Source organism: Lycorma delicatula, chromosome 10, assembly GCF_047948215.1.
Source record: "Lycorma delicatula isolate Av1 chromosome 10, ASM4794821v1, whole genome shotgun sequence".
Lineage (NCBI taxonomy): Eukaryota > Metazoa > Arthropoda > Insecta > Hemiptera > Fulgoridae > Lycorma > Lycorma delicatula.
The window spans coordinates 31,787,275-31,814,659 of NC_134464.1; the positions used below are offsets into that span (position 1 = coordinate 31,787,275).

General features: G+C 29.5%; 1 protein-coding gene across 1 annotated transcript in view; it reads right to left on the reverse strand.

Annotated features, from left to right (window-relative positions):
- Window positions 1-27,385, reverse strand: part of rsh (Rap GTPase activating protein radish) — a 912,147-nt gene that overhangs the window by 75,202 nt on the left and 809,560 nt on the right. Inside the window, exons 7-8 of the mRNA XM_075377737.1 lie at window positions 5,281-5,491; window positions 4,813-5,001 (exon numbers count right to left, since the gene is read on the reverse strand). Of these exons, the coding sequence (XP_075233852.1) occupies window positions 4,813-5,001; window positions 5,281-5,491 (400 nt within the window). The remainder of the gene's footprint in view (window positions 1-4,812; window positions 5,002-5,280; window positions 5,492-27,385) is intronic.

A 27,385-nucleotide genomic window follows, 5' to 3' on the forward strand; every position in this document is an offset into this window, starting at 1 on the left:
AAAAACTGATATTATATGTGAATTCAGGAGAGAAAAAATACTAACAGAATCATATTTTTCTTCCTGAGACAAAAAAAAATTACTTTTTGTTCCTCAGTGAACATCAAGAATAATTTATGGACCAATAAAAGATACTGCAACAAATGAATGGAGCTGAAGAAAAAAACCATAGCTTAGCATAAAAGAAACAGCAATTAGTAAGTGATTACAATCGTTAAGACATCTGTACCAATTTATTGATGAAAGACCAACTAAGGAAGATCTAATCCATTTGAACCTAGACTCATAAGCAGAGTAAGATCAAATTGGGTGGATCAAACTAATTCCAAGTTAGAAGTTCTGCGAGTGAAAAAATGGAAAGAAAAGTTCCTGATACAAACAACTGGAGGCAAATGCTGAACAATTTGCATGGTCTTTTAGGCCTTATATGCATGAAGAAGAAGAAGTTGTATGTTAAGTTTTTACTGCATGTATTTTGATATATTTCTTTTATATATTTTATTTAAAATTGCTTTTATTGCTCAAGATTAATTTTGTAGCGAGTGGTTTTTGCCATGGCTAATCGGGATTCAGGCCTACAACTTTTGGATGAAAAACATATAGCTTGATATGGATGTTGGAGAATGAAAGAACTATGTTTTAGTTTATTATAAGTTTTGCTTCATGAATATGGAGATTTTTATAATTATTGAACGACTAACTTATTTAAAAAAATTTAAATATTTTAATTTATTCCTGCATTTTTCCTCTTTTGCTTTTAAGGCTGAGATGGAATAAAATGACTCCCAACCACCAAAAAAATAATTTATTTCAAGAAATATCTGATGGCTGGAAGTAGTCAGTATAAAACTAGTGATTACTTAATGTATTGCTAATATCATCTGACACCTTGAAGGTGTCAGCACTGCCAGGAAAAAATTCTGTGCAAAGTTTTGGATGTAAATTTTTCTGATAAAATTTTGGTTAGGATCACGACTTGCCTCCATGTAGTGTTCCTGGATAAACATTTTTCAGAAAAAATAGTGAACTAAAGATGGCAAATTCTGGAACTAACAATTCCAGCCTTGTTCTTTGGTGGAACTTATTTCATGCACCTTATAATTTTCAATAAATCTCTAAGCATGATGGTCAAGCCATTCAAAAATAAAACCACTCCATAGACGATAATCTTTTGGGAAAATCCACTACCTTTAAAATGGCACAGATGAACATGGTATCTGAAGTCACCAATCTACATGCTTTGAAGGCATCATAACCTCTTGAAAACCTTCAAAATTTTAATGCAAAGAAAAAATATTTTTCAGAGGAACAATTAATTAAAATTTTCTTTTAAATATTGATAAAATGAAAGAAATTAAAAATGTTTTAGATCTCCCTATTAGCGTTCCAGGAAATAAAATATCTAAACTATTTTGAATCTGAAGAATACAGAATTCTAAAAGGGAAATTGGATAGAGTATTTATGTGTAACATGCCACTACTTGGAGCTGCATTTATTACAAACAAACAAAAATTATAAATTCTATAATAAATCTTAATTCCCCTCTTGTGGATTATCCTTTTAAAAATAAAATATGAAAACAAAACATACACTTTGATCAACACTCAATAAAATACTCGTACGAGAAGGAACCAAATAAAAATCGATGATTTTTGGGATCTCTTTGACATAAAAACCCACAAGCTAACCCACAACTCAAAGTTTCCCACAAAATAAAAATTTTAACAAGAGAATTAAGTCAAGTAAGAGAAAAAAATATCTAAAATTATCGGAGAATATCCAGCCCATAAAAGGGCCAATCAGAATGAAGAGATATTATTAAACTCTTTGATTTTCATAACCTAGTTAATGTCAAAACATTTTTTAAAGATGTCCTAAAAAGAGCATCTTTATTTTATTTAAAGAATTTTAAAAAGTAATAAAATGAATTTATTTAGAAACTATATGAAGATTAAAGAACAGAAATAGGAACGTGTTTAAGTTACATGATAAGAAAGTTGAGAATTGGAAACTTCCAAACCGCTCTCCTGTAAAATTTGTGTTTTATGACTGATCGTGCTTCCTCTGATACTTACATATGAAAAAATCGACATACATTTATGATTAAATAAAATATGTTTTACGACTTACATTGCACATAAATATGCTATTAATTAATCAATAATTATATTTCATATTTTATGTTTATTGAAGGATCTTTCATCAATTATGAAAGTCAATCAATAACTGATTCATCTTTAGTCACTCTATTGTTTGCATTGTATGGAAATTATCAAAAATAATTAAGATTTCAATCTAGATCCTTCGGAGAGAGAAGGAGATATGTTAAAACTCTGTAGACAGAAGTTGGTTTTCCAGCTCATAATGTTTTCTTTGTATTATTGTTTCCTTTCATTTGGAAAAATTAACCACAATAATCGTAAGAAAAATTGAATGTGTTAGTACACTATTTTCATAGAAATGTGTGAATAATAATAATTTTGGTAGAAAGATGCAAGTATGAAAAGTTGAATAAATAAATAAATATTTATTCAGATTAGTTCATAATTCTGTACATTACATAGATCGCATCAGAAATGGGGAGATGTGCTATTCTACAGAGATGAAAGGAATTTCCCTAGCATTTATCTGGACAGATCAAGGTAAACTGAGGGGAAAAAATAGAAATAAGACATCTGATTGTGTTTTATAGAATGTGACAATTTATGAAAATGAAACAATAGATAATAAGAAAGCCAGAAAGAAAATTAAAGACTTTTGAAATTTATTCCTAACAGGATTACTTTTTTGCTAAGTAATGTGTTCAAATTGAGAACACTTTTTAATATTTGCATTTCAAGTAATCCATTGTTTAGTAGCTTAATTATGGAAGGAAGAATAGAAGACAAAAATTGCAAGGAAGAAAAAACAAAATTAAGGATCTAGGTTGTGTGTAGTAAATCTCTTTAAGATTAAAATATTAACAAAAAGAGAAGGAATTAAAGACTTGCATCCAATTAATCAAATATCTCCTGATATAAAACATTCATTTTAATTTATGAAAAAAGTTTATGACATACGAAAAAACTTTAGTAAAGAATGTTTAATAAATAATTTTTAACATTAACATTTAAAAATATTTTACAAATATATTTTTTAATTATTGTTTTTCCCCAGCTTCTTTTCAGGGGGGGGGGGCTTAGGCAGGATTTTTACAACTTGTATCCTTTCTGATTCCAATCTGTTAGAGTTACTGTGATATGAAATTTAGGAACATGTGAAAAATGCCATGACTGACTGTGATTCAAACCTCAAACTTCCAGATGAAAGACAGATGCTACCACTCCACCAAACAGGTTTGCAAAATATTTCTTTATAATATCTAACATAAATAAATTTAGATTACACGTATTATGAACATAAAATTGGGATCTCATATATGAACCTATGTTTTTCAGTACGTGTAAATAAATGTAGCATTGCTGGGGGTGTATGATCAAGAGAAAAATAAACAAAGGGCCTACGTAATGCACTTTACTGGCTTAGTATTACAATTGAAAATAAACACTTGAAATAATTCAATATGTAATATTCAAGTAGCAGCAAGGTTATAGTTAAAACCACTTGCTTCAAATCTAGTCAAGTGGCATACAGTGAATAAGTTTGTATTATTTATGGTTAAAATATAAATAAATAATTTCTTTGAAAGGAAAATATGATTAGCTAGCAAATGAAAATTAAAATAAAAAATAATAATAAAAATTTGTTTAATTTAACAATTGACAATAAAAGCTTTATATATAAAAAGTAATATTTAAAAAAAAAGAAATTCTGTTGTTTTACTATACTTATTACAAGTTCCAGTTTGCGGTGCTGATGGTTGAAGTAGCATAATTTTATATTATTTTTTTCTAATATGTATTTAGAGCTAGTAATAAAGAAATCTGATGGGAAGACGTAATTATGTTTGGCTGTGACATTCTAGAAAGTATAAATAGCTGTATGATACAATCTTTTCTTGTTAAAAGATTCAAGGAAGATCATAAATATTTATGTATATAAGAAATTTATTTACAGATAATGTAAGACGGAGGATAATTTTTCATTAGGGTACCAGTAGAATTTGTACTAAACCATTGTGTATTTTTGTTTAATGTGTACAACTATTCAAATAATTTTCAATTAATGCATTACAATTTGGTATTATATTTTGTATTGATTTTAATTTTTTTATTATCTTTGCATTCATGTATTATTTAATCTTTTAACATTAATTTTTCCCAATTTTTCTATGATTAAGCAGAAGGGATTTAGTGGAATTTTTATGGGCAGACATCCTTTATAATGCTTAATTATTTCAGGAAATGAAGTATGAAAATTTGTAATGTATGAAATCTTTTGAATGAAAATAATTACCGCCTATATCCTTCACTATATATATATATATATATATATATATATATATATTATTTTTTTTAATATAATTGTTATTTTTATGTTACAACACCTCCCGTTTTATTTATTTATTAATTCAGTATTTAATAATGTTTTTTGATTAAGATTTTCTGATGATTTTCCTTGTTTTTCAAGGCAAATACTGGAGGAATTTTATGATAACCATGGAATATCACACCTACCCATTCCTGATATGATACATGTAATGTGTAATTGCATATTAAGCTAATAAAATATTTATATATCTACAGTATAAATAATAGTTATTTACACAGTTATTTACCAATCTTAAAGTAGTCTGTAAGTCTACTGACTTGACCTTTGTTGTTAATACCAACAAAAATTAAATGAATTAGAAAAATATTTAAATCACTCACCTAAATTGATCTCTGCCATTGAGTATTTCTTGTTTAATACTTAATATAACTGGACCTAAATCTTCATCATTTGTGAAGTAATTCCAATGCTCTGTTCCATAGAAATACTTTTCATAAGTTTCTTGTTCAACTGAAGTTAACTCGAACCCTTGGTTTTTTTCCCATTGTTCTTCAATAACAGTCTTCTTTCTAAAAATCCATCAAATACATTTAATTTAAATTATTTACTTTTTTATCGATTACATTTGAAAAAAACGATTGTTAATAAATAACTATATTTTACTTACATTTAATGCAACTATTTATATTTGGAAATTGCTATTCAAAATAATTTTAGAAAAAATTAAAAAATTATTATTAAAACTAAAATCTTTTATTATTACTAAAAATAACCGACTAGTAATTTTTTATATATTGTAAGGAAATACACATAAAATTGATAGAAACTAAAGTAATTAAAAATTTTACCTTGGTTCTTCTTCTTCTTCTTCTTCCTCAGCATCTTCAAGAAGTGGATCTCTAGTTGGTTCTTCAGCAACATCATCTTCCTGACCTTCTTCATCTCTTTCACTTTCTGATTCATCCCAGATGGTATCCGAAGTGATCTTTTGCCGTGAGCATTCAATCCAGTATCCGGGTGTTGGGATGAGGTTGTGGGGAAATTCTTCACAGAACTCATCTAAATTAACCGAAAAATAAAATTATAATAATTTTGGCAAAATATAATTAGTAGAATATATCAGTTTGGACTTATTCAGTAATCCAAATTAATAATTAAAAATTACTATGTTATTAATACTATTATTATTATTCATTAATTTATTATAGTTATTTAATTAACATTTGATTACTAAGTTATGACCTTCTAAGCTTAAAACTAATTGTTTGCTGAGCTTTGGCCTTGATACTGCATGTTGTGAAGTATCGTACTCTATTTGCTGCTTATCCCAGGGCGGGTATATGTTGGTAATAGAGCATGTGACAATTTTAGCTAGGTAGAAGTGACATATTGTTGATTAATGACTTTGTGCTGTGCTCTTTAAAGTATGATACAAAACTTGTTTTCCCCCAGAAATTACAAAACTGGTTAAGAACAGGAACATGCTTACTTAAAAAAAACAACCTCACTACCCATCCCATAATTAAATTTAGTGAACTTACCATCAATTATTTAGATTTCCACTACAGGATTTCACAATCTACATCAGTGCTTTTAACATTATTCTAATATTATCAGAGACTTCAAAATATCCTGTTAATTACCGAATTATGACTAATATTTGTAAAGACAGGCGACATGACTAAATTTCTTTGGAATTATCATTCTAGATACAAAAACCTCTGAATAAACCAAACTACTAAAAATACACGGCTATTCGAATTATGAAAATTTGGATTATTGAGGGTTCAAGTTTTGGAAGTTGAAATAAGTGCTGAAACTCTTTCTTTTAGTACACAAACGATGCTTTTATTTCCTACTGTATTGATATTTACATTCTAAAAATGGAGTTTATTATTATTTTTTTAAAAATTCAATGATTTTTGTCTTTTTCATTGAATTTAGTGATTATTCTACCGCGTCTTTTCATATTTGGGCCAATAAAAGTACTTCATGCGGTGGTATGTTGTTCTTTGTTGCACATTGAATACAAGTGTTAAAATATATTACTGCTTCTTCATGCTTTACGCTCTTCGCTCTACTTCAATTTCATCATAATTTTCAACATTTTCATCTAACCCTTGTTGTACTGCTTCAATAATATTATTATTGGTGATTATATTATCTTCTTTAGTGATTCTTGGTTTAAGGTTAACAGTTCTAGTCATTTCTACCATGCTTTCTGTTTGTTTACTTAGACTAGTGCTTACATTTTCATCATTTTTAATCACAGAAGGTAAATGTTTCTAACAGATTCTACAGAGGGAGTAATTTGTTACTTTACTGTGCTAAAAATAAACATGAGTTTATTTTTAGCAAAAATTAGTCAAAAAGTCAATGTAAAGAGGGATGTAAATTAAACTTTAAAACTTCTTGTGAATTTGCAAAATACCAAATATTTTTTTTGTGCATTTTCTTGTTTTTAGTTTGGATTACCCAGTATTGTGGATTACCTGGGGTTCAGATTATTCAGGGGCTTCTGAATATGCATTCTTCATAGCAACTGACTGATAAATATATGGATCATAAATCACTAGGTCCAGCATTCTTAGCAAGAACTCTTACAATCACACATATAGGCTGCCAGAACAACAAGTGCCAATGGATACTTGCCAGCATCCAGCTTCCAGCTTCCAAGCTAAAAGCACCCACCAACCTACTGAACTATGAAACCAACAAAAGTATGATTGCTTATTGAAAGTAAAATTCAATGACAGCTAACAACTTGTCCGTCTTGTTTACGAGTCACTATACTCTGGTCAACACATGTTCTAATATCTATGACCAGTGTTCTAGCCTTATTCTAATTTAAAACAATTTGAAAGTAAACCAGACATGACAGAACAATTTATAACTGTTATATCTCATCAATGAATGTGTTAATCACTGAACTGCTAAATAATATATATATATAGAAATATTGTTCTTAATGATATAAAGTACTGTTATTAATCAGTATTCAAACAAAACAGTGTTAATCAGTATGGTTTCTCAGTAAGCAGATCCTAGGTCTAGTTCCCTGCAAGGATTTGATTTTTTTCACCTATTATCGCATTTATTTTATATCTTTTGATAAAATATATACATAAGAGCTAGTTGAAGATAATAATATTTAAAAAGAAACCATAATTTAAAATATAATTATTCAAAGTTACAATTTTTTTTAGAAAAGAAAATTTTTTGCTACAGAGAAAATAAAGTAATTTTATTAACAGAAATTTTTAAATAAAAAAATCACGTGTTTTTTATATTTAGTATTTATTTATGGGACATTGAACATTTCATTAAGAAATATATATATATTTTTTATTACACACTGCTCACTTCTTTTTACTGATGGTGATTTTTATAATCTTATTACATGCACATAAAGCTAAAAAGTAAAACTTATTTCATTGATGGATAAAATACCTCAAATATTCTGTTATAAAATAATGACTATAGTAAAAATAACAGACTTAAATATAAAATTAAAGATAAATCATAATGGTCCTTTAATTTTATGAAAGATGATTGTTATATGAATTACAAGCTATAAATATTAAAACATTGTAACCATATGTAATACTAAGTTAATAAATATTAAAACATCGTCACCATATGTAATACGTCACCGTATTACATATGTAATACGGTGACGTATTACATATGGTGCATTAAGCGACTAATGCTAGCAAGCATTAAGCGACTTAATGCTAAGCATATTAAGTCCACAATAAAACTCTTTTTATTTATTTCAATATATTCATAAATTATATTTTTTAATACATGGCTTAATTATAATAAGAAAAGTACATTTTTTAAAAAGCAATATACTTTTACTTTTAGTTTTAAGAAATACTTTTTAAACTTTTTTTTTTTTAAAAAAAAAGTTAATGAAATGCAAAAGAAAGTTTATCTAACTTTTTTCATCATTTTCTTTCTTATACCTGAAAGAAATATTTTTGATATTTAGGAAGTAAAATTATGAAGGTTAGATGAAGTAAAATTAAAATCAAACTGACAAGCAGAAATTGTTAGAAAAGGTGTTCATGTGAATTGTAGCATTTTATGACAATGGAACATGGACAATCAGAAAAGCAGAAAGGAAAGTACTAAGTCTTTGAAATGCTATTTTATAAAAGGATTTCAAAAATTATGTGGATCAATGAAATGAAGAGGTTTTAAGATAAATAGTAGAGGATAAAACTTTCCGGCAGAATCTTGTAAAAGAATGAACTGTTGCTGAGTTATATATTGAGACAAATGTGTAAAATTCATTTGGTGATAGAGTGATGTATAGAAGGTAAAAATTGTAGAGGAAAAGAAGGATTACAATTATCAATTAGAATATTAGATGTAGTAATTATGTTAAGGTTAAAAGTTTAGATAGAATAGAAAGAAGTGAAGAATAGCATCAAACCAGGCAAATGACTGATGATTTAAAAGAAAAAATGAAATTAAAATTAAGTTTACATTTCGTATATGGTCAATTTGATCAATATGGTTTAAGTGTCTTTTTCATTTAGTACTACACTAAATTCCTGGATAATGTATAATTTGGTCATCATTTATCCCATCAACAAAACTATTACACTAGAAAGAGTAACAATAACTAAACTTACTGTAATAAAGCTAATAAATAAATCTTATGTCTTATGAAGTAAATATCTTTTATCTCATGATAATTAAAATGTTTATTTATTTATTAATTTTCACAACACGCTGAACCCAATTACTGTTGCCTTATGTTTTTCTTTTTATAATTAGAGATGAACTGTTACAGACATAAGAAAAAAGCTGACAACTCAATTGTAGGACTACAACTGTGGGTTGTTTCTGATGCATAGCTTACACACAAAACTTAATTTAAAATTTTATTAAAATATAATATTTTTTCATTTATTTCATTCAATGATTCTAACTAAAGCGCACGGATATACCGTACTTAATTTTTACAGGTGTGGTGTTACTAGCGGCAATGATCGGCACTAACTAAACTAATGTAATTTCACAACCTACATAGAATAAATTTTGCTTATACAGACAGAAGCTGGTGTAGCCACGAGGCATAACACACTAGGTATCAAGTCAACAGGGCAATCGAGTTCGAGATGCAGCCAGACCGAGTTACTATTTTACATTTTAAATATTTTTCAATCATTTAATTCGTTCACCTGTAACATCATAACATAGCAGACTACACAGCATTTTTTGAGGTGGGGGTGCGATTTTGAAAAATTTTTTTTTACAAATATTGTTTTTTTAATTGTTAACAAATGTGTCTAAGAAAAATATGACCTTAATTAATAAAAATCTTGAGATCTTGTTCTACAGCTCACCCCCTTTTACCTTTTAAGTTGAAAATTTAATGGCACCAATGCCCCATATACAGAAGTAAACTGACCAAGTTTGATCAAAATCGGTCCAGTAGTTCTGGATATAAGATGATTTAGAGGCCAACACCAAAAACACACACACACACATACATACAAACATTAACATCTGGAAAATTTCCATCTGGTCTTTTGGGTTCCTTAGGTGTCAAAACGTCAAGATTCAGTGAAAACCGCAAATCCTCAAATTGGACTGATTACAATACTTTACCTTCTAGAGCTCTATAGCCCTGCTATAGTACTATCTAGACAGGAAAGTAAAAAAAAAAACAGGAGAGATTTCTTTAAAAAATCGAAAGATTTTTAATAGTATCAAACAATGGTTAAAGTTTTTAAGAGATGATGATAATAATAATAGTAATAACAATAATACTAATAATAAAAAATAGTAGTTAAAAAGGAATTATTAATGATATTTCTTTGTAGTATGAAGATTATGGCAGCAATGTTAAGTTGATGAAAAACAAAGTAATCCTAGGTGTTAAAAATATTAAGTAAATTTTAGCTTAAAGTTTTTAATTTAACTAGTCATGCATCAAAAATCTTAACTAGAATTCTATACAGAAGAATTGAGAGGAGAGTGGAGGAAGTGTTAGGAGAAGACCAATTTGGTTTCAGGAAAGGTATAGGGACAAGGGAAGCAATTTTAGGCCTCAGATTAATAGTAGAAGGAAGATTAAAGAAAAACAAACCAACATACTTGGCGTTTATAGACCTAGAAAAGGCATTCGATAACGTAGACTGGAATAAAATGCTCAGCATTTAAAAAAAATTAGGCTTCAAATACAGAGATAGAAGAACAATTGCTAACATGTACAGGAACCAAACAGCAACAGTAACAATTGAAGAACATAAGAAAGAAGCCGTAATAAGAAAGGGAGTCCGACAAGGATGTTCCCTGTCCCCATTACTTTTTAATATTTACATGGAACTAGCAGTTAATGATGTTAAAGAACAATTTAGATTCGGAGTAACAATACAAGGTGAAAAGATAAAGATGCTACGATTTGCTGATGATATAGTAATTCTAGCCGAGAGTAAAAAGGATTTAGAAGAAACAATGAACGGCATAGATGAAGTCCTACGCAAGAACTATCGCATGAAAATAAACAAGAACAAAACAAAAGTAATGAAATGTAGTAGAAATAACAAAGATGGACCACTGAATGTGAAAATAGGAGGAGAAAAGATTATGGAGGTAGAAGAATTTTGTTATTTGGGAAGTAGAATTACTAAAGATGGATGAAGCAGGAGTGATATAAAATGCCGAATAGCACAAGCTAAACGAGCCTTCAGTAAGAAATATAATTTGTTTACATCAAAAATTAATTTAAATGTCAGGAAAAGATTTTTGAAAGTGTATGTTTGGAGTGTCGCTTTATATGGATTTTATAAGGATTTATAAGGATTTATAAGGATTTAGAAGAAACAATGAACGGCATAGATGAAGTCCTACGCAAGAACTATCGCATGAAAATAAACAAGAACAAAACAAAAGTAATGAAATGTAGTAGAAATAACAAAGATGGACCACTGAATGTGAAAATAGGAGGAGAAAAGATTATGGAGGTAGAAGAATTTTGTTATTTGGGAAGTAGAATTACTAAAGATGGACGAAGCAGGAGCGATATAAAATGTCGAATAGCACAAGCTAAACGAGCCTTCAGTAAGAAATATAATTTGTTTACATCAAAAATTAATTTAAATGTCAGGAAAAGATTTTTGAAAGTGTATGTTTGGAGTGTCGCTTTATATGGAAGTGAAACTTGGACGATCGGAGTATCTGAGAAGAAAAGATTAGAAGCTTTTGAAATGCGGTGCTATAGGAGAATGTTAAAAATCAGATGGGTGGATAAAGTGACAAATGAAGAGGTATTGCGGCAAATAGATGAAGAAAGAAGCATTTGGAAAAATATAGTTAAAAGAAGAGACAGACTTATAGGCCACATACTAAGGCATCCTGGAATAGTCGCTTTAATATTGGAAGGACAGGTAGAAGGGAAAAATTGTGTAGGCAGGCCACGTTTGGAATATGTAAAACAAATTGTTGGGGATGTAGGATATAGAGGGTATACTGAAATGAAACGACTAGCACTAGATAGGGAATCTTGGAGAGCTGCATCAAACCAGTCAAATGACTGAAGACAAAAAAAAAAAAAAAAAAAACATTTGGAAATTAAAAGGGCCATTAAAATATTTTTATCACTAATAAATAGTTCAGTCAATATTAATTTTATCAGATTTTTTTTTTATTATATAAAATAGCAAGCTTTTTATTGTGAACAAAATGATACCTCATTTGTCCATATCGTTAGATAGATGGTAGTGATGTGGCTGAAATTGTTTTAGTGGGTAAACAGAAAATTATCAGATTGCATAATTTGGATAGCCCTTTTCTTTTGTTTTGATGTCTTTCTGATGTTTTTTGGTCAACAGGTTTTCGAGTTATGGGGCAAAAACTGTTTAGATATAATGTTGAATATCCTTTACCCCTAAATCTTTGACTTAAAACTTAGTAATTATATATAATGTAATAAATAATTTCATCATACAGTTAAACAAGGAGTGAAACATTTAAAACAGCGAAAACTAACACACCACATTTTTTAATTTTTTCCAAAATTTAATAGGAATTAATAATTTATAATATTATAAATAATATTTTATATTATATTATAAATATTTAATATTTATTAATTTATTATCGCACCGGATTTATTAATCAAAGTAAACGTCAACACACATATATACATTTTCCGAAAGTTTGTATGGTTTTTTTAGTTTCTCGGACTCAGGGGGTTGTAAAACTCCGACATTCGTAAAAAAATCAAATATCAAAATTTTGGACAGATCTATTTACTTCCCTTTGTAGCTGTAGGTGCTACAAAGCCTTGCAGACCGAGGTTCTAATTGATTTGTAAAAGATGTTTTGATAAGATTAATTGGAACTTATTAAAGTACAATTTTGAGGTAGACATTCCGAAGTACCTATTTATAAAAAAGTATTTTCTAACCCACCGGGTTGGTCTAGCGGTGAACTCGTCATCGCAAATCAGCTGATTTCGTAGTCAAGAGTTCTAAGGATCAAATCCTAGTAAAGGCATTACTTTTTTACGGATTTGAATACTAGTTCATGGATACCGGTGTTCTTTGGTAGTTGAGTTTCAATTAATCAAACTACTCAGTAATGGTCGATTTTAGTCTGTTCCAGACTGTATTTTTATCGGTACATTTGCCTGTATAACACACTCAGACCTGGCTGTGGTTGGAAAACTAGTTGGAGAAAAAAAAAACAAAGAGTTATTTTCTACGATAGATATTTTGAGTGTATAAAATCAAATTTAAATGAAACACAAATGATTGTGTAATTTTAATCTGCTCATTTTTGTTTATTGACTAGCAGACCCAGCAATACTTCGCTATTGCTAGATTTGAGTATATATATATAGATAGATTAAATGAATACAATTGAAAGTTTCATAAAACATCAACAAAATTAACATTACGGAACTTCACAAAATTTGACCTTTTCCTTTCACCCCTTTTTCCCTCCCACCATTCCCACCCCCTTTCCTCATTTTTCTTTTCCCATTTTCATGTTTAACATATTCCCTTTCATTTCCTCCTGCCCCTTTTTTCCTTTTCCCTTTCCATTTCCTTTTCCGATTTTTCCCTATTTCCCTTTTTCAAGTTTTCCCTTTCTGACTTTTTCCCCGCGCGTAAATCGGTCCAGTAGTTTTTTAGTCTATAGCGGACTCACATATCGGAAATACTGAAATGGAATCGTAAAATATTTAGTATAGTGTGTGTTGGTTTTACGTCCAACAGACAGCGCTGTTTTTAAAAAAAAGCATGTTTTTGCCTGTCACAGATGTGACATCTTAGGTATATAAATGGTAGGTATATAAAAACACGCGCGTATTCGAATGCAATGTTGTGTCAAAATTTCAAAGCAATCGGTGAAGAAGTTTCTGAGATTTAAGATTTTGAACAAACGAACATTTACATTTTTATTTATATAAATGATAGGCCGAGCAGTTTATAAGTGCACACATACTTCCATCTTTATAGGAAATGATTAACTTCCAAAGTAATAGCTAAGAACTAAAACCTAATAACTAACTCCAGAAAGTTCAACGGATAATTTACCTTTTTATCAGTTCACTAATGTGTGAAACAGCTACCAGAAATTTCTGTGGATTTTCAAAAAACAGATCTTTTGGTCTCAGGGGTCGTGAAACGTAGATATTTGCAAAAAACTAGACATCAAAATTTTGGACCGATCTATTTACTTTTCTTTTACAGTTATAGCTGCTACGCAGTAGAGCTAGAGCTGGGAAAGTAAAAATTATTTTTATAGATTTGTCTTGCTACGTTTAACGGAAGAAAGACAAGAATATATTGAAATTAATTGATTTAATCCTTTCTGTAATTAAAAGAAAGGAAGTTTACGTACACAAAGTTATAAGGAAACTCTAATATAATGTTATAAAACAAACTTCCACCGTGTAAATTGTTCCATCAGTGATATACGCGTACGTTGAACGAACATATAATTATTGCCTACCTACTATCAAAAGATAGTCATTGATTTCTATTGTTGTATTACTACGTTACATCTATTGTTTATTATAACAATAGAATAACTAACCTAATTTATACAGATCATTACATCTGAACTCACGTCAAATTAACTAATAAAATAAATATTCATTAAATTAAATTAATTTTCTAAACAATTAATTAAAAAAAAATCCTATTAATATCAAATTTAATAAATATAAATTAAAAAAATTTATAAAATTTTCCTATAAATTTGACCTTAAATTTAATATTAATTATATAAATACAGGGTCCGGCATATAAACCTGACGATTTTTGAGGGATAATAATTAAACTGTTTTTTGTACTATTAAAACATTTAATATATCAAATTAAGATCAATTTTTGCAATTTATAGTGAATTACTTACATAGATTTTTTTCATTTGAATATTATGTCGTCCAAATGTTTTCTATTACTCCTCACACACTCACTTAACCTCATTCTAAAATTTGACATTGCTCGCTCAATCATCACTTGTGGAACCGCTTCAATTTCTCGTTGAATGGCCTCCTTGAGTTCTGCAATTGACTGTGGTCGACTACTGAAGACTTTATGTTTGAGATACCCCTACAGAAAAATTCACAAACAGCCAGATCAGGTGAACGCGCTGGCCAAGGAATGTCGCCAAATCGGGAAATTAAACGTCCAGGACAGGTTTCTCGCAGAAATCCATTGCGATTCTCGCCGTATGGGCGGTGGCACCATTCTGTTGAAACCAAATTTCATGTCCTTGAAAGTCATTCGGTTTCGGTCGCATAAAATCATTCAATATGTTTACGTATCGATGAGATGTTACTGTTACTCTGCGATTTAACTCTTCAAAAAAATATCGGCCAATTATGCCGAACTTTGAAATCGCAACCACACTGTAACATATCGACTGTGAAGTGGTTTTTCAAGAATTTACCGCGGATTATGCGAAGCCCAATAACGATAATTTTGTTTATTCACAAATCCTGACAGATGAAAATGCGCCTCGTCACTTAAAAGAATAATGGCATCCTGGAGGACATTTTCGAGGATGACCTCGCAAGCTGCTTTGCGAGACTCCCAATCATTTGCATTAAGTTGCTGCACTAAAATCATCTTATACGGACGGAATTTCAGGTCGGCATGAAGAATTCGTCGTACACTTCGATCAGAAATGGCTAGCGCAGCAGCATGTCTCATTGCTGAACGTCGTGGAGACCGCGTAACAGCTAATCTTACAGCGTTACTGTTTTCAGGCGTTCTCACAGTCCGTTTTCGTCCTGTTGGTTTCATTTTTAAAGCAGACGATGTGTTCCTAAAATTCTTCACCCACAACAATATCGTATTCCTACTAGGAACAGACGCATGTCGATTTAAATAGAAATGTCTGCGAAATAAACGCTGTGTTACAATAACGCTGTGTTAATCTTTATTTTTAAAATAGGCTTCAATCACGAACGCTCGTTGTACACCCGACCACGACATACTGGCTACTGAAATAGCATGAATAGACCTACCTATGTACAACACTCCCGCCTTCTCATTGACAGAGGTACCAACATAACACTTACTACAAAATCGTCAGATTAATATGCCGGACCCTGTACATTAAATAATATTAATTAAATATTAATAAAAACACAATTTTCTTCCTTTGAATTTTATACGTTTCGTACAAAAATGAAACATTTATTACCGTGGTCTATTTTCAATTAACAACAATTAAACTTGTATTTATAAAATTTTCATATTAATTTTATGCCAAGCCAGATATTCATATTTTAAAACAATAAAGATAATCTCTATATACATCTTATGATTTAACAAAATGTTAGTATTTATTTTACAGGATGGTCTTTGAAATTTTATATCAGTATGAAAAATAAAGAAAAGAAATATAGATCCATAAATTGAGTATTTACATCCGATCTTTGATCGACTGAAATATTTAATATAATAAAATATTTAATCTAATACTACTACAGTGTTCAAAAAGTGACGCAACCTTATGGAAGAATATTTTCTTCTTTTGTCGGTAGTTTAATTGAGGAAAAATGGGATACCCAATGCAGCACAGAATATTCACTGTTTCTCAATACATTAGCCAAAAGTGCTCGACCGAAAGTGCTAACACCAGGGAAGTTGATCGACGTGCAAGCTGCATACTCTGTTGGTCTCAAGACGTCTGTGCGACGCCTATCTAGCCGGTCTTGTCTCTCCTTCAGTAGTGGCTACACGGCATCGCGCAAGTGTTTAAAGATGCATCCGTACTGAATTTGTGTTGTTCACGATTTGTTTGTTAGGTGCATACACTGGAAAACGTGCAGCTTTCTGTCAGTGGTTCATGTCATCTGTAACGTCAACGAGAAACCGTCTCGTTGATCGGTTTCGGCCTGACGAGGCACGGTTCCACCTTAATGGATATGTGAATGCACAGAATTCACGCATTTTATGTACGGAAAATCTACATAAGCTGCACGAGTCTTCTCAGCACGGATAAAGACTGGATGATTGGTATGCAATGTCACGTAAACGAATCTTCGTGAAATTCTTTCACGGCACAGTGAATAGCGAGCGTTACATATGGTGAAACGATTTGTAAACAATATACTGCAGACCGGCTAGAGTACACGTGGTTTCAACAGGAAAATGCTACAGATCATACAGCCAACAACACTATGACTTTCTCGAATCATTGATGTCATGGATAAATGATTTCGAAGGGGTTTTGGCCCCCTCGGTTTCCTGATTTATCCCCTCCTGAATTTTTTCTTGTAAAGATACCTCTTAAGGATGCCGCTTATAAAACTCATCCTCACATCATTCCCGAATTGCAGAGCGAAATTGAACGATTTGTCGCTGTAGTTCCTCAACAAACTTTACAACATGTGTTTAAAAGCATGCAACGTCATATTCAATTATGTGAATCGCATAATGGAGCCCACTTTCTACAACTATTCTAATTTACTCATTCTCCCATAACATTAAATCACTTTTTAAAAATTCTGTATGTATAAACATCTAGTAATATTACCTTCAAATCTTACTGTTTGATTGTAATTCATAGATATTTATTATTTTTAAACTGAACATTTTCGCAAAGACGTTATACATTTAAAAAAGTAGATTAAAATTGAATAGTAATTACTTGTTATTTCTAATAATTTACTTGTTATTACTAATTATTTCGTATAATCATAAATGGTGTATTAAACTTAATTTGCCGATCTTGGTGGTGGAGGCGTAGCATCTCATCTTTCCTCCGAGAGTCCTAGGTTCATATCCGGGTCAGGCATGGAATTTTTCATACGCTACAAAATTCCCACGCACAAGCTTTCAAAAGTTTATATGATGAATTAATGAGTTAATTCATCGTTACAAAACAAAATATGGAATAATATAATTTTTTTTAATTTGTTGCAACCTTATCAGTTAAAATCAGTGTATTAATAGGGGTTTTGTAATAAGATATTATTGATTATAAATATATATGGAAGAAGTTTATTTTTTTTTTTATTCCGGCTTCCGATTGGTTAGAATATGCAATCTAATATTACGTCATCAATAAACGTAAAATCAACTTTAGAATGTTATTTATTGGTTATATTTTATTAGTATTTTTTAGTAGATTTTTTTGTAAAACTTTTAGATGTAGATCAAACGGCCAGAAGAGGTTTTCAATCATAAATTAAAAATCTCATGAATTAAAAACCTGGTTTTTGATCAAATTTACTTAATAACATTTTAATGAAATTTTTAATTTGTTAAAATTTCAATAAAAATAAAATCATGTAATCATAAGAATTTTATATTGACTTAAAAAATAACGGAGATATGTTTGGAAATTGATTTTTATGAATTTGACTAGTTGGAAGATACAATATAACCCTTTGTAATCACAGACAATAACACTACCATTAAATCTTATTGCTTGACCACTTCGTAATAATGGGCTTCGTTCTCAATAGTTATTTTTTTGTAAATATGTTATATTTTAACCAGTAGAGATATACAGTGGTCTGAGTAAGTACTAATAGTTGGTCAGTCCGATTTTGTATCTAATGGACTCATAAATATTATGTTAACAATTTTCTGATAAAAATAATAAATATAATGCAATTATAAGAATTTTATACTATTTTTAAAAATAATAAGAAGAAAAGTAGTTTTAAACATCGTTTATAACAATCCCGATCACAGATTGGCTTGAATACGTAATCTATTACGTCATAGCTATCATACTTAAATCTTACTGATAGGATGAATCTTTTTAGTCGCATTTTTAATAGAAGTTACAGTTTTTTAAATACAGAGAGATAAGTGTGTTCGTAACTCATAGGTTCTCTCTTTTTCCTGTTTAGCCTCCGGTAACTACCGTTTAGATAATTCTTCAGAGGATGAATGAGAATGATATGTATGAGTGTAAATGAAGTGTAGTCTTGTACATTCTCAGTTCGACCATTCCTGAGATGTCTGGTTAATTGAAACCCAACCACCAAAGAACACCGGTATCCACGATCTAGTATTCAAATCCGTGTAAAAATAACTGGCTTTACTAGGACTTGAACGCTGTAACTCTCGACTTTCCAAATCAGCTGATTTGGGAAGACGCGTTAACCACTAGACCCCACTAGACCCGATGGGTGTAACTCATAGGTTAGTCACAACTTTCTATTTCATGGAATTATAAATATTTTATTACAGTTTATCCGAGTGATAGATTAATATATTTTTACTTTCCCGACTAGCGCTATAGCTCTAAAAGGGAAAGTATTGTAATCGACCCAATTTGGGCATTTGCGGTTTTCACCAAATCTTGACGTTTAGACATCTAAGGAACCCAAAAAATCGGATGGAAAACTTCCGGATGTTAATTTCAATATGTAAGTGCGTGTGTTTGGTGTTGACATCTAAATCACTTTATATCTCCAGAACTACAGAACCGATTTTAACCAATTTGGTCAAATTACTTCTATGTATGGGACATTGATGCCATTAAATTTTCAACTTAAAAGGTCGCGGGGGTGAGGCTGTAGAGCAAGGTCACCTTCAGTATCTCGAGATTTCACATAATTAAGGTCATATTCTACTTAGGCACCTTTGTTAAAATTTAAAAAGTAACAATATTTGCAAAAAAAGTTTTACAAATCGCACCCCCATACCAAAAAATACTGTTGTAAACGTCTGCTATGTTGTAACGTCACAGGCGAGCGGGAGAATTAAATAAATGAATAATATTTAAAGTGTAAAAAAAGTAACTCGGCCTAAGTCTCGGAACTCGATCGCCCGGTTGACTCGGTACCTGGTGCGCTAAGTCTCGCAGCAACACCGATCTGCCGACCATACAAGCGAAATTTGTTCCATGTAAGTTGTGAAATTACATCGGTTTAGTTAATATCGATATTCGCCGCTAGTACCGTCACACCCGCGAAAATTATGCACGCGCGCTTTAGTAAGAATGATTGAATTAAATAAATTAAAATATATTACGTTTAAATAAAACGATAAATATTTTAAATTGTGTGTGTGTGTGTATGTGTGTTTAAGCCGTGCGTCTGAAAAAACCCTCAGTTGTAGTACTTTCCCGCATCACAGCTTTAGTCGCGTGATAGTTTTATGACATTCTATTAGTTTCAATTTTTACTTAAAATTTCATTCAGATTTTAAAAACTCACTGTTGAGCATCCAATTAAAATCTTTTCCCGATTAAGTAGTACATTTTAGTAGTACAAATTATTTAATTTAATTTAAGAAATAAAAGTAAAGTGTCTATGAAAAGCATCGTTCAGTTTAAAGAAATTTTTCACACTAATAGAAATCATTTTTTCACATTTTCTTATTTAAAATTTAACGATGACAATATAAAAAAATTGAATATGTAACATAATAATTGAATGATTATTCTAATTGAATATGTAATAAACATCATTAGTTAATAATTTATAAAATATATTCAATGTTACGATTGAATATTCAATTTTATAATAGGAACAAGGAAGAAAAAACTTGTTTTTATAAATATACCAATTAAATCTTAATTTTTCTACATTATTCTTTAGAAAATTATATTAATTGGAAATATTTTTCTCTGACCTATATATATTTTAACACATTATTACAATACGGATTCATCAAGAATCCCCGTTTGGAAGTCGATTGAATCTCCGTTAAAAACTCTAACACAAGAGAACGACAAACGGGAGTTATTTACAGTAGTTAAGCTTCTTATGAAAGGTCGCGAGTTTTCACTCACTAAAAAAAAAAAACATACACTAACATGATACGCAGTAATGGCGCTTTATTATGCACTTTCCTTCATATAAAAGCTTTTTTCACAATTAAATAATCATGGATTAGCACGTTTACATGATTTTACTCTTTTCTCATCACGCAAAATGAAACCGCCATTTTACTTCCTTGTACGAAATAAAGGAAGTATTGTAAACGCGAAAAATTTCGGTTTCAGATTTTAACGAAAATATCCATTTTGAATATTACTGAATCATTTAGACTAGTTTCGGCGAAACGTCTATACGTACTTATTTATAAAAACATAAAACATAACTCAAAAATCAGCCGGTAAATCCCGCATTCTAAAATGATTTAGTTTACGTTCGGTGGAATATCTATATGTTGTTTCTTTGTATTCATTTTGCTATTTTTATTAAAGTACAGTTTTCTACTGTTTCTTTTAAGGAATTTTTTTATTTATATGAATTACCTTTTAGAACAAAAGACAAATGTAAAGTAAAATTAACTTTTTTATTAAAAAGTAAATATAATTTTAAAACCGTTAAAAGACTTTTTAAATAATACTTTGTAATTCTTTTTTAATATCTATTTTTAGAATTCGACGATAAATTATATATTTTTAATTTGTTAATAACTGTTTTTTTTTTAATTTTCAATTGATTTCTAAAGTAGAAATTTAAAGAAGTATCGAAAAATAAATTTTAATCTTTAATACAATTTTTTTAAGTCAGCTTATTTTATTTTGAAAAGTTCATTTTTTGAAAATAAATAATAAAAAATAAAAATATTTTTCCGTCAAGGTAGTGAAAATACTTTTTAAAAATACTCGATTGCAATTAGGATTACGTTAAATTCATAAAGAAAAAAAATTATGTTGAGATATTCGACAGTTATAGCTTGAGATGAATAACCATGCAAAAATAGTCGTACAGAGTATAATTAATGCTTCAGAAATTTTTTAATTTTCTTCAGTTTAATATAAAATAGATACAATGATATGAAATATTACGTTATGAATAATGTAAAGACCAAACTTCCGTATTTTTTTTTCTTTTATTATTATTATTATATCCGGGCTTATCTGTCGCTTATATTTTTACAGAAATATAATATGTATAACAGAAATTTTAACACGTTTTAATTATTAATGAGAATGAAAAGGAATTAAGTATTTTCATCTCTATCCTTTGAGTTGACAGTTACATTTTTAAATGGAAAAGAACAATTAATTATCTTAACTTCTCCCTGTATAAATCTGTCAGTGTCAACTATATATGATATGTGCAACTGACATAGTTGTCTGGTTTACACTCATCACTCATGATGCTGTGAAATAATTGAAAGTAACCGTATTTTATTTTATTTTTTTTTAATCTTTCAGAGTTGGTTAAAAGCTTTATTTCGACATTCATGTATCTATAATACTGGTACGTCTTTCTTTATGATAAAAAGGGTTAAGGAAATCAATAGATGGTAAACCATCTCATCATTTTTCATGTTACGTAAGAAAAAAGTATTAACAATCAGGTTTTATGCCTGCTAAAATAATATCATACTATGCTATTATATTGTTATGCTATACTATTATTATTAGCTTATATATTACTAATTTTCTCGTCTACTTGTATTAAGGAATTTGTCGAATTATTCGATGATTAGGAGTATTAAATTAATTTTATTCTCAAAGGTATAATATATATATATATATATATATATATATATATATATATATATATACGGTTAAAGGTGATTGAATTACCTGTTTTCTTATGTTATCTTCAAAACAATTGATCCAAACTGTACACAACCTGTACTACTTTTCTAAAGATAATGAGAGGAATACAACCACGACAGAAAAATACAAAATCAAGTTTTAAATTTTTAAGTTATGGACTCATAGATCTTGGTGACTATATTATTAGCGTAACATACAGAGACGATACTGGATGTATACTTCTTTCATTGGACCATCAGATAAAAATTTTACCAAAAAAGCTGGCAACAAAGTTATGCTTTACAGGCATTGATTATTTATTTTTATATGGTGGCAAAATAATGATGCGTGAAAAAAGCTATCTAAGATTTCTTTTTTTCAGGTGCGGGTAATTTATGATGAAGTTTAAAAATTAATAGGTTTTGAAGACAAAAACATCATACCTCCATTAATAGGCAAAGTATCTTATTGGTTTAAAGTGGTCGTTAGTCCTCTAACATTACCTAAAAATCTTGTCTGAAACAATTTTTGATATGATCAACCTTTACGGCAAGGGATATCCAAAACAAAAAAAAACAAAAAAACAGTGAAAACAAAATACTGCTATAACTTTAAGTAAAATAACGAATTCGTTTAAAGTTGCTACTATTTTTTAGATAAGGGCCAAGGGGTGGAAAAATGGGGTTTCAAGGACAAAAAAATCGTAGCCCCCTTAATAGGCACAAGATCGAATCTATATAAAGTGGTCGTTAGTCTTTAAATATTACCTAAAACGTTTGTCTGAAACAATTTTTGATATGACCAACCCTTACGGCAAGCTTTTTAGGGTGTGGGTCATGAAACGTCAAAAAATGAAAATAAACCACACCCCATTTTACGCGATATGTTAAAAAAAATTAAAATATTTGTAAATTAAATCTCCAATTTAAATCCCCGAAATTTGAATTTTACAAATATGACAAAACACTGACGAAAAATATATCGAAAATTGGAAAATTTTGGCCAATTATTTTGAAAGAATATTTTAAATTGTGAAAAATCAAAAACTATGTCCTGTATCGTAAAACTCACTAGAACCAAAATTAAAAAAAGGTAAGAAGTACAATTAATATACTAAAAAAAACGAGTAAAATGAAAGTTTGCGGGTTGAAACACAAACCTTAATGAATTGAATTAATGATGCGTTAACAGGGTTTGATCTGAATTCGATTCGATTCGAAACAATCGAATGAATAATATTACACAATTAAATTTACATTAAATAAAGTAATCTATACTATTATGTAAAGAGGAAGAGGGTTTTTCTTAAACAAAAAATAGAGGGATAAACAAAAAAACTACTCCATCTTTCGCAACTAAATTTTTACCCATGTTTCTTAGCAAAAAATAAGAAGGTTTTTAGATATATTTCATCTCCAAAAATCTCTAGATTATATATATATATATAATATACGAGTATATAAAATTTAATAGAGCAGTTGTGTGTGCTTCAACCGGAAGCACAAACTTTAATGAATTGTGAACTGTGAATGTGTGAGATGGGTTTAAATCGATTGATTATGAACATCTAAAAACCAATTTCTAGATTTTTTGAATTTCATTCCGAGTTTCAAGGGTTAAATTTGATCTTTAAATTTTTTTTTGAAACCCTGTTATTTATTTAATTTATCGGTTATAAATGAAGAAATCAACTTGATTTTTGGTGAGTATAATCTTCATGTCAATAAACCAACTTCAAGATTTTTAAAATTCGAACTTGAAAGGGGATTAGAAAGGTAAAAAATGTTTGAACAATGATTGTAAATTTTCCAAATTATTATTATTATTTATTATTTTTGTATTTCAATCCTGACTATAACAAAAGAGATGTTCAGTAGATGTGGGCTTGCAAATACTCCTCAGATAAATATATATGAACTATTTTCGGGTTTTTATAATTCCGATTTTTTTAAGGGATGCGAAGGTATATAGCGCTGTGGCTCAATTAAATTGACGGTAAATAAAATACTATTAAATAAATTTAAAAAAATTCAGTTTAATAATAATGGTCTTCCCGTGGAAACTGCGAGTGAGGCTAGAATGGTGAGGTGATGCGAGCACCTCGTACGAGGCTAGACTAATCATGATCAACTGGTAACAAACAGGGTCCAGCTGAGGCGCTGTTTTGGGAGGTACAATGGGGTGCTCTTATAATATCTCTGCACACAATCGTTCGATTTTCAAAATCCAATGGGGGTATTTGCTACTATAATACATACTCACGATGGAAAAAAACCAGAATAAACATTAAATGATACGGTCAGAAAAATCGAGTGGCCTGCGCTAAACCTCGAGACCAGTTTGAGGCCGGCGAGCTACCAGAAACGGTCTTTGTAGAGTTTGATGATAGCACGATTAGAAGTTATTCTGTCGGCATCGGATGGAGGATCGAGCCCACTATTGTCGAATTTGATGCTTTAGGGGACAGAGGAAAGTAGAATTAAATATAATTTTGTTCTTCAACGAAAATATTTAAATGCAGTTGGGGACTCTTCAGTAGTAATTGTTCTATATTACAAAGCTCTGAATAGTAATTATTCTATATTTAAGAGCCATCCGACTGCATTTAAATATTATCATTGAAGATTTAATATATCGTTGAAGGAAAGAATTTTCTTATCGATGTAGGACCTGGTAAGAACTTAATCATTTGACAACCTTTAACGCCTGCTATTTCTACAACATGAAAAATATATTTAAATAAATTAAAACTGTCTGAAAATTGATAAGTCACCCGTTATTTTATTTAATTAAATACTGTATAACGATTTTTAGTCCTTCATTTCTATACCTTGCTTTCTTCTTTTTTTTTAGTTCGATTTATTGTCGTTTTTCTTTTTGGTTCAATTAATTTTTTTAATTTTTTAACAGTAGTGTTTTTTAATTTTTACTTCCTTGTACGTAGTAAAGGAAGTGTTGTGTTCACGAAAAATTTCGGTTTTTAGATTTCAACAGAAATATCCATTTTGACCATCCCTGAATCCATTTTGACTAGTTTCGGCATGACGTCTGTAAGTATGTGCGTATGTATCTCGCATAACTCAAAAATGATTAGCAGTAGGATGTTGAAATTTTGGATTTAGGACTGTTGTAACATCTAGTTGTCCACCTTCCCTTTGGATTGCAATCGACTGGATCAAAAATATAAAAAAAACCGAAAATTCAAAACAAATTTGAATTTTGGACTTTTTCTTACCTGCAGTAATAAGCTCTAATCGAGAGCATTTCAACGATATATCACATAAGTGGTACTTATTTTCATTGGTTTCAGACTTATAGCCAAATCAAATTTTAATTAATGAAATATTTGGATCTAACAAGGGGAAGAAGGCACATCGGTTCGAATCCCACTTCATCTGCTTTTTTTAATTTTTTTTAAATTGAAATATATATTGATTTATTAATAATTATGAACCTCTAATTGTTAAAAAAATATACAATAAATAATAATTTAAGAATAACAATATAAAAAAAATAAGCAAAAATGTCAAAGTTATTAATGAAATAAAATTTTATGTACTTTTAAAAATGTGTATATGTAATTTAATAGGCGTATAAGGAAGTCATGTGGTTTCCAAATCAGATTTTTATAACTGTTTTTATTATTTTAATAATTTTGCTAGTCTAGATTTAAGTAAAAATTTTCAATTTTCAATTGAAACTTTTTAGAAAATATTTAAAAAAAATAATTAACGATGTATACAGTTCAAAGTATTGACTATATCTTTCTTAATTTGGAACCAAATTTTAAGTTATGAAAAGTGTTATTACCAGCTGATTACAAAGATAATTTTTATTCAGTTTTAATAACAGTACTACCAACTGTTATAAGAGTTAGCAGTGTGCCACTAATTGCTGTAAGCTTTTCTATTGTTCCAGATAAATATCTATTAAAAAAATAATAATTTTACATATAAGAAAATAAGACAGTCTTATTTTTATTTATAAGGTTGTTTATAGAATTAAAAAGAAATGCTATCAGTAATAGAAAAACTTTTTCCGGGACTTCTAGTAAATGAGGGTTGCTAGGATTAGAATCAATGATTTCTCGTACTTTCTTAAGCGGCTTGAGAGAAACTACTAAAAGGCAATAAGATTCGGTTCGTTAAACGCTAGGGAAACAAACTGTCGAGCAAAACAAACTGTTTTTTCTTTGAGCAAATGTCGAAGCATAAACAGTAGAATTAAAAGTAATTTTCACTTCTTTCATTATTATTATTACTATTAACAAATAAATTATTATCTGTTCTTTTATTTTATTACTACTGTTAATAGATTTTTACAAAAATCATAATATACAATTAATTGAAATAAATTCTAACCAATTGAACTGTTAGTATTACTACTCGTAATTAAACCAAATATAGCAGTATCACGAAAAAAGAGTCTTTCTAGAAGAATTATAAAATTCTGTGATGAGCTATTTCATGGTAAAACCTAATTTTATATCATATTAAATTCTGTATTGTTTTTTTTTTACATTATTCTAAAAACTTTTCAGTTTATTTAAGAAAATTAGTAGGAATTTATATAAATTATCTATGAAAAAGATGCTCTTTGTCTTTTTTTACACTAATCCAATTTTACGTTCCATAATTTTGCTAATAGATTATTTAAAGAAATTAGGCTTTATTAAAATCAAATTATTATCTGTTATCACCCTTTGGTTGCATTATATGAACGTCATGCAACCTATTCCAGATCATCTTAATTCCCGTAGGGGAAGACCTTGTGACGATTCCGGTCGCCACACCCCTCTCCGTTTCTAGCCCTGATGGGCTTTAACGAGAGTCGTCTTCAGACCTTCTAACTGATTACACCTCATAGTAATAAGCAAAGCCTCGGTTGGGATGCCACCGATGTAAATGTCTCGGTAGACATTTACATTGGTGATTTTTTAACTTAGCTTTTGCCTTGGTTGCAGGTCTCATCCGGACATCTTGAATGTCCTACTCTATT